We start from the raw sequence: 17,026 nt of genomic DNA on the forward strand, positions 1-17,026 counted from the left end.
AAAAAAAAAAACAAAACACAAACACAAGCAATGGTTTAATGAACAAAGAGAGAAAAAAAAATCAGACAATACTTTAATTAATTAAAAGTGAAGTGTAACATACCAAAACTTAGAGGATCCAGTGGAGATATTTGCTTAGGCCTAGAGTAGAAAAATCTGAGGACTGACTGAAAAGACCAGAAAGGAACTTTTTGAGGTAACGGAGGTGTTCTACAGTCTTAATTTGGTTGTTGCACAACTTAATAGAAGTTTAGTAACCTTTGTCAAACTGTAAAGTAGCTGAGTTCTATGGTATGAAAACTATGCCCACTAGGGGCAAAAAGTTTCACTGATAAAGAATCAACTTAAAATCCTATTACTGGAAATAAAAGTTAAAACATCAATTGCTCATTTCTTTTCCTAGTAATCCATTTCCCTCACTCTCATACAGAGGTTTCTAAGCAGATTATAACACCTACAAATAGCTTTGATAAAACAAGAATTGCGCTGTTACTCCTGTTAGAATAATACTATAAAAGTAGTTTCAAGCCTGTTGTTCAGATGGAAGACTTTCCTTTCATGGGACAAGGGTCATGTTAGCTTATCTCTCAGTAGGGTACAAATGTGGATATAACATAGGCTTCAGTAGCCGTGCTCCACTTGCTGCCTTTTAAGAGCTCTTTTGCTGGGGAGGTGAAGTTCTTCATATATCTTCTATCTATCTCCAGTCTATAGGACAGAGACTGCATCTCTGAGACAGTGTTGCTCTAGAATAGGCTAAACAGCAAGGAGTTAGTGTTCAGTAAAAGATTTGTTTTGTTTTGCTTTAACACTTCAATTTGCAGTTTGTAGAAGGGCAACAGAGGGACTAAAATGTTTGGTTTTAAACAAGAACTTTCACACATTAAAGATTAAATGGGGCCTAGAGATTCATGAAGGAGCTCTGGTGGTATAGTCTACTGGTGAGTTGCACTACTAAACCAAAGGGAAGATCTCTTTGGTGGATCCACAGGAAAAAGGTGGGCAATCTCCTCCTGCGTGATTAACTGTCTCTGAAATCTGCCTTGACTAATGAGTTGTTGGAATTTTGACACACAGCATGCGCTTGTTGGGAAAAGTACAGTGAGAGTAAGCCAAGACTATACTAAAGGGGACAGGGGGAGTTTTCTCAGTACTCTGGACTACAGCAACTATCTCAGGGGTACCAGAGTCTTTCCTCCTTACTCAGCACCCAGCAGGAGCTCCTAACAGCTTTTCTCTGTGTAAGCAAGGCAGAGAGCATGAACATGGACTCCTGGGGAGGTGGTGTTAACACCATCTAGCTAGCCAAATTAGTTTTGGTAATGACAAAAGATCACAGGTATTTCCCTGGACAGTGGTGTTTTCAAGTGGATCCTGGTTAAAATGAAATCTACAGATATAAAATTATATCCACAGGTATTTTATAAGAACATAATGCCTTACTTTCTTTAGGCAGAATACCAAATGTTCTTGACAGGATCAAATCACATTTGGATGAGAATGAAAACTAAGTCAGTGAAACAGGTTATTTTTTGTGATTCTTTCTTAGGGTAAAATGGACCAGCCTGACAATTTCACCTAACAAGCTTGAATAATGACCACTGCTTCTTTCATCGCTCTGGGAATTTAGTGTATCACTATTCAATCACTATGTAGCTCCTTGCAGTGGTGGTAATAGCTGTAATGTAAGCATATTCCTTTGTACTGAATGACTGAGTTTATATTTGTCTTATATCATTCCCCTAAAAAGATTCTTTGGCCTTTCTGACTTCTAGAGAAAAAAAATCAAATTAAGTAATACTCTTCATAATCACTGATAGTTTCTCACTAAATCCAAGATCCTCAGTCTGGGATTTGGAACCTATCTTCTTTCTTCACAGTAGTTATTTTATGCCTAGATCTTCCTCTCATATCCCTGAAGTCTCTACTTCAGGTTCATATTCAAATAACCTTGAGGAGTCTTAAGAAGTAGCTGACTCCAAAATTAAAGTAAGGTAACAAGATGTACCAGGAACACATCTTCAAAGTGAAGTAGCAGGTCACAAGAACATAAAAGTGTATTAGGAGCTCCCACTGCCTAAATCTGGGGCATTTTGAGCATCACAATAATTAAGTATAGTCTCCTGAAAATAAGATCCTGCAAGTTCATGCCAATACTAACTGGATGTGCAAATAAATAAATGGGAGAGGGAAATCTCTCACTTGAAGTAGAGTGCTAAGTGGCAAATGGAAAATGTGAAGGAGTGAGTGCTGGAGGTAGGAAAAAGAGTCGTTTTGCAAGCATCAGAGCAAAGACTGACTCAGACAAGAACTATCAATTAATGCAGAATCTAGGGAGATATGCTGGTGATCAATAGGTTATTTGCATGGTTTTAAAGTATATTTCCACAGTTTGCTGATTACCTGCAAGAGGAAAAACAGTGACTAAACAGCCACACTCTGGTAGTATAGCCCACAGGGTGTCACGCTGCTAAATCCAAAGCTGTAGTAACCACTTCTGGTGAGATTTACAGCCTCAGAAACCCAATGGAGGGTCGGCCATGAGTCAGCTCCAACTCTACAGCAATACGTTTGAAAAACAGCACAGTGGAGAAACCAGATAGCACCTTGACTAGGTGGATGCTCAAAATGAAAACTAAAATGAGGGGCTGAGGCCAATAGATATCTGTGCTTTGTGATAGGAAACTGAGGGTGGGGTAGGGGGTGGAGAAGCTTCAGGTCAAAAAGGCTGTATTTTCCAAAATTTATTAGTCTCTTAAAAGAATCCAAAGCGGCCTAAATGCCAAACTTGATTCTGACTAGATTCTGTATGGTGGCAGTGAGGGATGCTTTATAAAGGGTATTACCAAATGAACTCACTAAGTTTTCAAGTATTATATCTGTATTGGTTTTAAATTTACTTAAGTTGGTAACAGCTTTAGTTATATAATAGTCCTTAATTAATGAAGCCATGATTGATGTTTGCAGCATATCCTCCAATGATTTAGCAAAAAGAATTTTCAAATAAAGAATTAAAAATAATACCTGGAAGCCTTTCCTGACTAAATTCTTTAAGGGCCAGAGATTTGGTTTTTAAAAGCATCACAGGTTATGTGTATGTAGGTACATAAAACCATTGATGACACAATTACAGATACCTCTCAGACATAACCAAACACCTCCTAAGCCTGGTTTCCTTGCTTTGGAGGCTTAGGGAACAGGAGAACAGGGAATGACAGGATTCTCTTCATGTGTCCTTCATGCTGAGTCCCAAATACAGTAGGCTTTTTTAAATCCTGTGAACCCAGGTTGGACTGTACCCTGGGCAGAACTGCGAAGCTGCATTCAGAATTTGGACTTGGATCCAGCGAGTCCGATGAGTCCAGCAAGTCCTACCACCCCCAAGGACATGCACCAACAATGGTCAAGCCCACCAGTTTGTCTTTCTTCATGGCCTTGTCAATGAGATGTTTCAGTTCCTTGGCCTGGTTGGTCTGGGGCTCTGTCTGCAGCAGCCCTTACACATACCTTAGGGACTTTCCTAATCCTCGAGCTGAAAGTTCCGCAGAGCTAGGCAGAAGACATAATCCCGTTGGTCCTCTTTGCTCCCTTTCGGCAGCAGCTTCTCAAGCAGTGAAATGATTTTACATACGTCACCATTTGCTTAGCACCAGACATCAGGTGTATTCAAATGGGTGTTCTTGAATACTAAGCCTGCTGCTTCCTCAGACTAAAATTTTTCTTCAAATTTCAGCCGGTCATTCATAGACACTAGCTTATTCAGGATGGCCTCCATGACCATTGTCCATGAATTCTCACACCACAGTTTCTCCCTGTGGCCCACAAACAAGAATGGAGAGTGACTTCTGGCACCCAGTACAAGTTGCTTTTTGTCTTCCTGAGATGTAATCAATAATGAAGGCTGTAGTCCTTGATCTTCTGTGGCAAGAGCTTCAAGTCTTTCTCACTTTCAGTAAACAAGGTTGTGTACGCAAGATCTTGATAGTTTTCCTCTGATCAGGATGCTACAATTCCTCTTTACAAAGCTAAGCTTCATGAATGATCTGTTCAGCATACAGAATGAAAAGCTATGTAGAAAAGGATATATCCTTGGCCCATACCTTTCTTGATTTTAAATAATGGAGTGTTCTCTCGCTCTGTTAACACAACAACTTCTTAGTCTAGGTATAGGTTTTCTGTGAATATAAGTAAGTGTTCTGGGATTGCCATTCTTTTCCATGTTAACCATAATTCATAGTAATCCACATAGTCAAATGTATAGTTAGTAAAATACGAACAGAAATCCTCTGGTATTCTATGCTTTTTGTCAAGGTTAACTTGACATCAGTAATGATATCCCTGGTGCCACGGCTTCTTCTAAGTCTGGTCTGAACTTCTGGCAGATCTGTAGATGTACTAACTTAGCCATCTGAGTTATCTTCAGCAAGCTTTAGCTTGCTGAAGATACTAATGATATTATTTGACAATTTTCATTCTTGTCGATCATCTTTTTTGGAAATGAGAATAAATATAGATCTCTTCCAGTCAGATGACCAGGAAGGTGTCTTCCAGGTTTCCTGGTACAACCTGGTGAACATCTAGATTACATCTGTTTGACCCCACCTGCCTGCCAAGGTCTGGCCTCCCTGCCCTCTGGCCTTCTGCTGCCTTGCTGACGAAGATCCCTGCTTGTTACAAGTATTATAAAGTTGAACAAGCCAGTCTGAAAATGCTCTATCCTTTAAGGTTCCAACTATATGACATTCTGGAAATATGTAAAACCACAGATATGGTAAAAAACACAACAACAACAACCCAATGGTTCCACAGAGACAACAGGCAGGGAAATGGGGAAAAATAAATAGAGGAAGCATAAGAGATTTTAGGTCAGTAAAACTATTTTTGTATGGTACTATAAAGTGGACAAATGAAATTCTGCATTTGTCAAGATTCGTAAAACTGTAAAACACAGAGTGAACTCTAATGTATATTGTGGTCTCTAGTTAATAATGAGATATCCATTGAATTATCAGTTATAACAAATAAGTCAAACCAACAAAAGATACTAATACAGTGAAGCCAGTCAGAACTGGAACTCTGACAGAATTTCTGAGTTTTTCCAGGTCTCAGAACTTTTCTATGCTTGACAGGACTCTGTCTTATCACTTTTCTATAACTCTGCATTAGAGAAAATATTTACATTTTTGTTCTCTGGCAGGGTTCGGTCACACACAGATTCATGATTTTACTATAATAGGAAACTTGTTGAAGGTAGGTTGGTGGGATCAAAAAGACAAATCTTTATACTTTCTGCAAACAATGATTTATTTTTTTTAAAGTCTACCACTATTATAAGAAGTCAAGATAGGTTTGACTTAGACAGAAACCTTCTTTGGTGGTTACAAGGGATGAAAGGAGGGAGAGAGAGACCAACTAATTAGCTGAAGAAGCTATACGCAAAACCTATCAGGAAAGTTAGTTCAACTAACCGACATAAAGACAATGAGGGGTAAGCAAAAAGAAATTAAGAGCAACTCCAGTAAATATTGTAATGTTGGTGTTGTTGTTATGTGCCGTTGAGGGGACAGGGAGAACGTGCTCCTGGGTGGAAGGGAAGCCTGGAAGTGGCGCACAGGGGGAAGTCACCTCAGATAATAACGAAGAGGCATCTTTCAAAGGTGCACAGAAAAAACTGGCAGGCCAGAGGGCCAGAAAAACATAATCTACACAGGAGTTCTACAGGACACGTCAACTTCCCTTGGAGACAGTACAGCTAAACTTAAGAGACACTGGTCAAAAGGAAAAAAATGTCAGCAGTGGACATGTTTGGAATCACAGAAGCCAAGAAAGCTTAAGATACAAGCTGTCAGATCATGGGTTGGACAATGGAAGATATTTTCTGAAGGGACTTGGCAGATGTGAAGGGTTATCCTGGTGGAGGGTGGAGCTGGGAAGTAAGTGGGTCAAGGCACTGGGCTAAGGGTGGGGTCAACACTGTAACTAATGCTTAACTCCACAATAAGGGATTTATCTTTCACTGCTCCACAAATTGCTTGTCTGTCAGATACTCCTCTAAATCTGAACATTCAGATTAAGACAGACTAGGAAGACGGATTGGCCACCCACTTCTGAAATAGCAGGCCTCTGAAAACCTTATGCACAAAAATATAATATTTTTTAAAAATCGGCAACTAACAATGAAAGTTTTTCTTTTACTTTTCAAGAAGAGTGAATTGCAGGGGAGGGAGTGAGCAGGGAGAAAAGTGCAACAATGAATTACTGAAAACCCTAAGTGTCTGTAAACTTTCATTAAAATTAATTTTAAAAAATCTGCAACAATACAAAGCAGCAATAATTTTTAAGTACATATGTAATATGTATGCTAAACAGGTAAGGGAGGCCATACCAGAGTACATATGCACATGAAGTATAGGCATAGTTGAGGACACTTCTACATACATATTTGAAAATACTACATGCACATTTAACATATAAAAGTGCCCTTGGGAGGCATAATTATACAAAGTACCTAGATATCGGGTCTCAACAACTGGAGCTTAAGGCTAAAGAACCCCAGTCTCAGAGTACATCTAATTCAACTGGCGAATACAATTCAACAAGAATATTGTACATCTCAGCCTGGTGAGTAGCATCTGGGGTCTTTAAAGTTTATGAATGGCCATCTAAGAATCAACAACTGGTCTCTTTCCTCCTAGAGCAAAGGGCAATGAATAAAAAAGATTCAAGGAAGGAATGAGTCACACAATGAACAACATGGCCCACATGAATCACAGTTTCTTTTCTGAGTTTAGAACTAGACTGTGCCTGGCTACCATATTATCTGTATGACCAAAATAACAGAAAGTTCCAGGCAGAGTGGGTTAAAAAGAAAAAGACCAGACTTAATTGGTTTGAAACAAACTAGAGAAATCACTCAGACCATTGCACTCACTAAGCGTGCACTAAGTGGTATGAATTCAGCTGTGGCTCCACTGGAGAAGGTGGAGAAAGACAGGCAATTTCATTCAGTGCAATTTACAACCCCTGGAAACCCACTCAAGAGTTTGTTATGAGTCAATTTAGATGCTAGAGAAATGAAGAGGTTTATTTGGTTTGTTTTTGAGTCCTGCTTTAAGATATATCTTGGAGAAAGTATGGCCATAGTGCTCATTGAAGGCATAGCTTCATCTCACCTACTTTGGGCATGTAGTTAGGAGACACTCACTATTCCTTGGAGAGGGAGATCATACTTGGAAAGGTAGAGGGTGGGCAAAAGAGAAGATGACCTTCAACCAGATGAATTGATACACTGACTACTGCAATGAGCGTGAGTACATCAGAAATGATGAGGATGGGATAGAACATGGTTCACAGCTGTTGTTCACAGGGTTGCTGTGAGTCTTACTAGATGGTAACTAACAGTAACAAGCCTTAAGATATCTCTCAGCCAAATAATAGATGGGCCTATATAAATAGTCTTGATGACAGAAATGAGGTCAGAGACTGTATGACAGAACTTTGTATGATCAAAGACTTACTCAACGCAACTACCTTTTCTAAAAACACAAAAGGCAATTACACTTTGACCTCACCAGATGAAACACACAGGAAGCAAACTGACTACATCTGTGCAAAGAGATGCTGGAGAAACTCTGTAAAATCAGCTAGAAGGAGGCCAGGGGTCAACTGAGGAACAGACCATCAGTTAAAATATAAGTTCAAATGAAAGCTAAAGAAAATGAAACATGCCCACAAAACCCAAAACACAGCCTTGAGTATATCCCAACAGAATGTAAAAGCCATCTCAAAAAACAGATCTGAAGTACTAAACACTAGCAATCAAAACCAGATGAGTTGTGGGATGGTATCGAGGGTCTTACAAATGAAGGTTATAAAAAAAGACAGGAAAGAAAGAAAAAAGACAAGAATGTTAGAAGAGACTTTTAAATGTGCTCTTTAATGTAGAGAAGCAAGAGGAAGAAATAATGAAGAAAACAGAGTAAAACATTTCAAAGGTCAGCTCAAGAAGACAAAATATTAGAATGAAATATGTAAAGACTCAGAGTTATTTAAATAGAGTAAGGGAGCACTGCATGGAAAAAGAAAGGACTGTTTAATGGTTGTATTCTTCTCCATACATATTCAATCCACAGATCGATAAAATCATTCAAGAAGCTGTACTATATAAAGAAGAAGTTGACATCAGCACTGAAGACCTGCCATTAAGGAACATCAATATACAAAGAAAACAAACTTGCTTGGTGAAAGTGAAGAAGACTTACTAAGGAAAATCAAAGACTACAGCTTTCAGTATGGATTATATGGCAATATAAAGAAAATCAATATCCCTACAACTGAACTAGAACATAATATCATGATAAAGGGGGAAAAGATTGAAGTTGTCAAGAATTTCATTTTACTTGGACTCACAACCAACATTCATGGAAACAGCAGTCAAGAAAACAATGTATTACTGCACTGTGCAGATATGCTATAAGGACCTCTAAAATGCTAAAGAGTAAGGGCATATCTTTAAAGCCTAAAGTATGTCTGACTCAAGCCAGGGCCTTTTCAATTGCTTCACATGCATGTGAAAATTGAGCAATCAATATGGAAAAATCAAAGAAGAACTAATGCCTCTTAATTATGGTGGTGACAAAGACTAGTATATAAAACATGAACTGTCAAAAGAACCAAGAAGTGCAAAAGAACGGAGAAGTGCAGTCAGAAGTGTTCCTTAGAATAAAGACAGTGACATTTTGTGTCATATACTTTGGACATGTTACCAGAAGGGGTCAAGTTCTTGAAAAAGGATATGCTGCTTGGAAAATACAAAGTCAGAGGGAAAAAAAACAAAAACACCAGATTTTCACTGAGATGGAATCATACAGTGACTGAAACAATAGTTGGCATATTTTGAGGATGGAGCAAGATTAAGTAGGGTTCCTGTTCATTTTATACAGGTTACTATGAATCAGAACCAAATGCACAATGATCACCATCACCACAACAGAAAATAAAAAGTACCATGGGGAATGTGCTCCTAAGAACAATCAAATAAACAAGACCAAATGGGTAACACCTCTCCAAAAATGAAAATGAGAAGACAAAGAGGGCCAGGGAAATCAGAGGAATAGAAATGGGGAAGCAACAAAGGAAATGGGGAAAATGTTGACACAGTACGTAGATTGCAACTGATGGAACAATTTGTATATAATTGGAAAACCATGCAGTCTGATCTAAAACACAATAAAATGCTAAAGTGTACTTTATAGCTTGCTCAGCACCACAATCAACACTACTGGTATTAGCAGTCAGGAAATCAGAAGACAAATTGCACTGGGACAGTATGCTGTCAGGGACCTTTCCAGAGTACTGAAAAGCAATGATGTCAGTCTGGAGACTAAGGTGCGCCTGATCCAGGCCATGGTCTTCAATAACTTGTCATGCATCAGAGAGATGGACAATAACTAAGGAGAACTGGTGCCTTCAAATTGTGATGTTGGAGAACAGTCTTAAATATACTATGGAATGACAAGAAAACAAACAGGTATGTCTTGGGGAAGATGAAATCAAGTTTCTCCTTGGACACTAGAATTTTGAAGTTCTGTCTCACAAACTTGGGCATGTGGCCAGGAGGGAATGATCCTTGGAGAGGGATAGCGTGCTCAGAAAGGCACAGGAGAGGAAGACCCTGGATGAGATGGACGGATATGGTAACTAAGGCAATGGGAGTACATGTGACAGAGTGAGACTGGCTCAGGACAGGGCAGGCTTCAGAGCTGTTTTATATAGGGTCCCCGTGAGTCATAACTCGACAATAGCCACAACAACAATCTGACTTTCAAACCAAAAGCATGCAGTTTGAATTCACATAAGAGCAAGATGGTTTCTCCTCCCATGGGCAGTATGATTTACTGTCTCAAAGTCTGCTGGAGTATCAGCTATGCGTCTGACAGGCAGAATGCAGACATCCTACTTTTAAGAAGCTTTCCATATGCAGCAACAAAGGAAAAAGAGAAGTCATAAATAAGAGGAGTATATGGAACATACAGCAAACTGTCTCCATGAGCAACTGACTCGTGTGCCATGAGACCAGAACTAGATAGTGCTTGGCTATCACTATTCAACAGTTTGATCAAAGATTCCACAGAAGAATTCTGATTAAAAAAATGCAGAATAGGATTTCAAATTCTCATGGAATACAGATATCTAAAGCTATTAAAGTTGGATAAACTCTGGATACTATTGCCTTGAGATAATACTAAAAATACTGCTTAAATCAAGCACTAGTTTAACATATCAGTAAAGAGCATTGTACTCTTTTAAGTTCTATCTATATGAGATCAGATTCACAATAACTGCAAAGATGAGACAGGAAAGTAATGTGCAGTGAGTTACAAAGCGAGGAACAGCTCAGAAAGAATGTGAGAGTGAATGCATAATTTGAATAATGTGATCAATGTCCACAAATTGTATATGCAAAAACTGTTGTGCTGTAGTGTATGGCAGATATTCTGCTGTGGCTGTTTATACCACAAAAGCAATAAAATAAATTACTGAGAGAAAAAAAAGATTTCTAGCTGCCTTGAGTAGTGATTCTCCAAGTACAGAATATGGCCCTTGGACCAATATCATTCAAATCACTAGGAAACTTATAGAGAATGAATATTCTTGGGCACACCCTAGACCTACTGAACCAGAATTCTTACTGTAGGGCCCAGTAATCAGTGTTTCAATAAGACCTCCAGGTAATTCCAGTGGCCTATTGGAAAAAAAATTGTACTGAAATTCCAAAGACACATGGTTCAAATCCACCAGCTGTTCTGCAGGTGAAGGATGGACAATCTCCTGTCATGCAACTAATTGCCTCTGAAAGCCCACTGGAGGGTCAGCTATATGGGTCAGCTCCATCCTGGTAGTACACAACGAAAACTCTAATTTGTGGCTAAGATTATGGAGCTTCTAGGGAAGATTTAATCTATTATCCCTATAAAATTTAGTCAAATACTTTTTAGAAAAGTCTTAATAAATACTTGCTGAATTTTATCTAACAGTAAATGATAAAGCAGAAATGATCACTGAAGCAGCTGGAAGTGGTAAACTCCTCCAAAGGCACCAGTAGAGAAGTGTTCAGTTTCTTAAGTGAATAGAAAATATATTTTGAAAATAATAAAAAGAAGTCAGATTACTCAGGAGGTTAGTAAAAGCACTACTATCCCAAAAGGGTGCATAGCTGCTTGGTTTGTTAAGTCCCTGTCAACTGAAAATTTGCAGTAACTTTTGCAAGTTCTTAGACTAATGTTTAAAAATTAATTCTGTGGTCCTGGAAAGCCACGCAGAGTGATTAAAAAGCCCTGCTGTTTGCAACATGATATTCTGCTTAGAGACTATGGCTGTGATGTGGCTCTAGTTGATGAGGATGGCTAGATTCTAAAAGAACGTCCTCCAGGTGGCATCTGGGGAGAGGAGGCTCCGGTGATGCAAATGAACTGATCAATTTGCCTGCTGAGTAGAAAATGAAACAAATAAATCCATTTTTAGGAAATTGTTTTCTATCTTGAGAAGTTAAACTGTTGAAGATGTTCTAGGATTCAGGGTATCATCCTTGTCTCACCACATGTCTTTTCTAATTGGCACTCTGAAAGCTTCCACAGGAAACGGGTGTTACTCTGGTACTGTTGATTTAAAGGTTATCTAGTCACAGTAAAGCAGAGGAGAATTCATCTTCAAAATTCACCTCCTTACTGAAAGCTCAGGGAGTGTCTCAGCAATTAACAATTCCTATCACCTCTAGCTGCTCCCAATGTGAGAAGGCTCAGAACTCTCCTTACAAATTGCTCTTTTGAAGATCAAAGGGAAGCTGAATGTGTGTGTGTGTGCTCTAGATGAGACTGTAATTTAATGGAATCTTCAGCTAAGGCTCCGCTAGCAGTGTCTGGATGACAGCCCTGGGGCGGAGGATTCAGGGGAGCTTGGCCACTCTTCCCTTTGGAACATCTTCCCTGCCTTTAATTGGCACCTCATTAGAAATTAATGAAAATGACATCCTCTGTTCTTCCTGCTCTAGGCATCGAATGCTACAAAAAGGTCCATCACAATTCATAACACATTCAATTTCTATAGCAATGGCTCTTAAGCATTATTTATGAGATGTGAATTTCTTGTCAGCAGTTAATAACCTGTACAGAGTAGAAGGGAAATGGGGAAGAAGAAAAAAAAAGAATGAGAAAATATAAATATATATATATATAAATATAAAAGAATTTTCTACAGTGGAGAAGTGGCCTGTTTTCACTTTTAGTAATAAATGACTATGTTTTACCCCCTCTAAAATATTTCAAGGCAGTTAAACATCTTTCCAACACACACTGAACCCACAAGGAAACAGGCTACACATTACATTCTTTCCAAGACAGATCCAAGCACATAAGCAGGAGAAACACAAGCGTTATCTGTCAAAGACAGTTCCAGAAGTGTATGGTGTACTGCTGTCCATCTTTTAAAGTGTGGTAGCTGAGTCAGTAATTTTTTCAGGGCACATTAAGTATAATGCTCTCAGTGGGCCTAAGGGAACCCCCAGATGTTTCTAGTAAGACTAGAGAAAACTCAGGGCTTTAAAATAAAATCTTCTCCAGCAGAAAAGCCAAATATCCTGAACAGTACAGAGTAGGCTCTCAAATTCTTCATAAACCAATGGCATACATGTGAAATAATTGAAGAAGAAAGCACACCTCTGGCAAACTCAAAGTACCTGCCCAACAATCTAACTTCTTGCTCAAGAGGGTGAAGAACACAGCAGAGGACCGTGCACTCAGCAGAGATAGTCAAATCACTGCTTAGGAGCAAGAATGGAGCCTTTCTTTCTAATGGGCATTTCTAGATTCTTTCAAATGGGCAGGAAATTAGGTTGTCTGCATCAGAGCTGAAGGATAAAATGGGAGCTCTGGTTACACCACCCCTGGGTTTCACAGCACTAACTGAATTCTCATTGCTTGCCTAGAAAGGAGAGATGGCATAAGTCACTGCCAGACACAAGAGAGTGTACTTGATGGATCAAGTGCTTGATCTACTCTGGAAAATCCTGTGTAATATCTGGATTCAGTTACTCTGAAGCTGGAAACAAGAACATAAGACAGACGAAAATCCATGATTCTAATTTAGGAATCAAAGGTCTGTATCATGAAAGCGAGAGGCTTTTAAAACACTCAGGTAGGTTGCATCATACTGCTAATAGATGAACTGTTAAACTCTTCATTAGTTAAAAGGAAAACCAAAGAATAAGCAGAACACAAAAGAAATTTTTTGGTCCTGGGGGAGGGATGGGGTAGATTCTCGCTAGTGAGACTCCAGAGGTTTCCTGGCTCAACATAATACCCCTGTCCGACCTACCTCACCAAGAAAGCTAACTTACTTGGCAGGTTTCTCCGACTTCATCAGAACACAGCTCTGGACTCAAACGATTCACAGTAAAATAGCAAGCTAAATAAAGAAGACTCCAGGACTCTCTATGCTGGTACTTACATTTTCAATTAATCACACTAATCTTGGTAAATGGAAGCTCTCATGGCTTAGAGGTAAGGAGTTATGCTGCCAACCCAAAGGCATACAGTTCAAATCCACAAGCTGCTCCAAATGAGAAAGATGGGCAATCTCCTCCCCTGTGATGTACAGCGTCTGAAAACTTGCCAGTGGATCAGCTCTGAGTTGGTTCCAACTGAAAAGTACCTAACAGTAATAATCCTGGTGAATACCAAGCACATCTGAGAATGCAGATGAAAGAAACATGAGTTTCAGAGATTTTCCCCCTATTTCTAACAGAGCTGTAAAGACTTTTTATTCAGGAGATAGTGAACTTCCAGTGACTGGATGAAATAACTGCTCAGCAAACTATATAGCCCTGACTGCTACAGTACTTAGGAACTCTCTATAGTTACACATCCCAGTATCCTTTAGGATGAAGGACAGAGGGTTCTCAGAGGCTAGAGCCAATTCTCAAAGTTGACCTGACGGCAGTATTATGCCACAGAACAATTTTATAATACTATGCTTTAAAATTATTAATTACTGTGCAATAATTTGAAGAAATAGCATTGCACTGGCGAATACAGAAGGAAAAATTCTAAGGTGATAACTAAGTTCATAAGTTATGCTAAAAAAATTCAATTAAACATTAATTTAAAAACAATATGGAGAAGTTATCTTTTAAAGTGTCATAAATAGTAAGCCACTCTTCCAAATTATGGTACACACCTTACAATTCAGCTGGTTTGGTTAATTTATATACGTGTCGTCAATGTGAAGGAATGAGTATTATGGGTGGGAAGAAGATGAAAGCAGTAACCAGTAACAATGTAATTCTAAAGAAATACATGACAGAAAAATTGGGGATATTGGCTTTTTTTTCTTTTGGTCTATGCAAGAGTAAACGAAAGATGTTTAGAAGCAAGAATCCAGGTCCAGATCTACAGCTTTAGCAAGGCGATTAGGATAGTGAAAAACTCCAACCATCTTAAAAATACTACAAATTGGTGCCAGGGTGGCAACATCACATTCTTCACCACATGACTAGGAAGAAGCTTACCACAGCGACATGATCCCAATTCCTGCTGCACCAGCTCCAGTTTGGTTTGGCACTGGAAACACCGACGCCGACTCTTCTGTTTAGATCGACTGGTTTCCTCGGACCGTTCTGTATTCTCCAGTAGTCGTGGTCGTTTCACTGGTGAAGCCTCATTTTCAGAATGTGAATCTGACAAAAACAACATATTTAGTGAACAGGGTTACTGCCTAGCCTGGCAAGCACAGTTGATTAGCTACTTTTGAGCATTCTTCCAAACAGGCTATTGCTCTTTTACAGAAAATGGACCTGTGCGAGCAAGAGAATGTTCTGACCCCTCTGTGACAAGCATGTACCTTTAGGACTTAGTCTGGAAGAGGAAGGAGGTAGCTCAACAAAAGCTGGCTCTACTTTGTTCTTTTTTTAAGAGCTAAGCTAATCTCCACAAGGAGACTATTCCAGTTGAAAGTGGGATCCTTTTTGTCTGGACTCCTTCAGTGAGTTCTGGCTGTTTCCCCCTTCTCAGGTAATTTTGTGTTTTCAAGTAGATCATAATTTCTTAAAGAAAGGTTTATGCTAGTATTTTCTGTATTGTCACGCTTAGTACAACACCATGTCCAGAGTCCGTGCTTGGCTTGATGTTGCTGTCAGGTGCCACTGAGCCAAGTGATAACCCACAGCAACCCTATGAACGAAAGATCTAAACCCTGTCCTATCCTGTCCCATGCTCACACTTCTTGACACGAGAGCCCATTGCAGCAATCACTGGTTGAGTCTTCCTCTCTTCTGCCAAGCATGATGTTCCTCTTCAAGGAAAAGCCTCTCCTAGCAACATGCTCAAGTATGTGAGACAAAGCTTTATCATCTTTGCCTTCAAAAAGCACTATGGCTGCACTTTCTCCACAACATATTTGTTTGTTCTTTAGGCAGTCCATGGATTAGTCAGTACTCAGACCATGGCTCCAAAGGCATTAATTCTTCTTTCATCCTCAATCACTGTCCAATCTTAGACATGTAGCAAGCAATCAGAAAGACCATGGCCTAAATCAGATGCATCATCTGAATCAGATGCTCAAACTGGCATCATTGCTTTTCAATAATCTGGAAAGATTCCTGATTGAAATAAGTCTCCTGATTTTCTGACTGCTGCTACCAAGGGTGGTGACTGTGGGTGGATCCAAGTTAGATAAAATTGTAGACAACTTCAATCTTTTGCCCATCTATTATGATATTGCCTATCACTTCAGTGATGAGAATCTTTATTTTCTTGACATGGAGATGCAATCCATATTGAAGACCATATTCTTTGATCTTCTACAGCAAGTGTTTCAATTTCTCCTCACTTTCAGCAAGCATGTGTCATCTGTATAACACAGGTTATTGATGAGTCTTCCTCTGCTCCTGACACCACATTCTTCTTCACTGAGTCTAGCTTCTTGAATAACTTGCTCAGCATACACACTGAATAGGTATAGAGAGAAAATACAAGCTTGATGCACGCCTTAATTTTAAACCATGTATTGTTCTTTTGCTCTATTAACACAACAGCTTTTTGGTCTACGGATACATTTCATATGAGCACAATTAAGTGCTCCGGGATTCCCATTCTTCTCAATGTTAGCCATAACTGGTATATTCCACAAAGTCAAATGCCTTTACATAGCCAATAAAGCATAACTAGACATTCTGATATTCTTTATTTTGAGTTGTCAGAATCCATCCAATATCAGCAACGATATCCCTGGTGCCACAGCCTCTTCTAAAACCTGTCTGAATTCTGTCACCTCCCTAACTATGTACTGTTCTGTTTTTGAATGATCTTCAGCAGTATTTTGCTCACATGTGATTTTAACGATATTCATTTGATAGTTTCAACATTCTGTTAGAATACCTTTCTGGGGAATGGGAACAAATGTGGATCTCTTCGACTCAGTCAGAGAGCTGTCCTCCAAATTTCTAGGCATAGACTGGTGAGCGTATCTATGGCTGCATCTGTTAGTTGAAACATATCAATCGGTATCACACTGATTCCTGGGGCCTTTTTTTTTTTTGGCCAATGCCTTCAGTGCAGTTTCAACCGTCATTACCATTGCCTCTCATTCATATGGTACTTTCTGAATTTTTTTCAATGTCACTCAGTTCTTTTTGGTGCAGTGACTCTGTATCTTCCCTATCTTCTTCTGATGTTTCCTAGGTCATTCAACATACTTACTTACATAGGTGATCCATAAATTTCTCACCTAACACAGAAAACCAAGCTCGAAAATGAAAAATCATTCTAAATTTATTGAGAAGTTAAGGCATTTCCGCTTGTTTAAAATATGCTGTTCAATAGCCTTCACGGTGGAGTGGTGCAGATAGAGCAACTTATGCTGTAACTCTAGCTGAGAGCTGATCCCAAACTGGCAAGTGGAAAGAGAAGTAGTAGATGACAACCTGTGATACTGATGACCTTAAAAACAAAAATGAAATTATCTTTTTTTTATT

The 17,026-nt window shown here is 39.1% G+C and overlaps 1 protein-coding gene and 1 pseudogene across 1 annotated transcript in view; both read right to left on the bottom strand.

The window, feature by feature from the left end:
• ZFAND3 (zinc finger, AN1-type domain 3) overlaps positions 1-17,026 on the bottom strand; it is a 423,161-nt gene that overhangs the window by 43,518 nt on the left and 362,617 nt on the right. The window contains exon 5 of the mRNA XM_006882023.1: positions 14,564-14,731. Within this exon, the coding sequence (XP_006882085.1) occupies positions 14,564-14,731 (168 nt within the window). The remainder of the gene's footprint in view (positions 1-14,563; positions 14,732-17,026) is intronic.
• Positions 3,325-3,775, bottom strand: LOC102873566 (annotated as a pseudogene).

This window comes from Elephantulus edwardii, unplaced genomic scaffold (assembly GCF_000299155.1).
Source record: "Elephantulus edwardii isolate Elephantulus edwardi_28Jun2011 unplaced genomic scaffold, EleEdw1.0 scaffold00017, whole genome shotgun sequence".
In the NCBI taxonomy this organism is placed as follows: domain Eukaryota; kingdom Metazoa; phylum Chordata; class Mammalia; order Macroscelidea; family Macroscelididae; genus Elephantulus; species Elephantulus edwardii.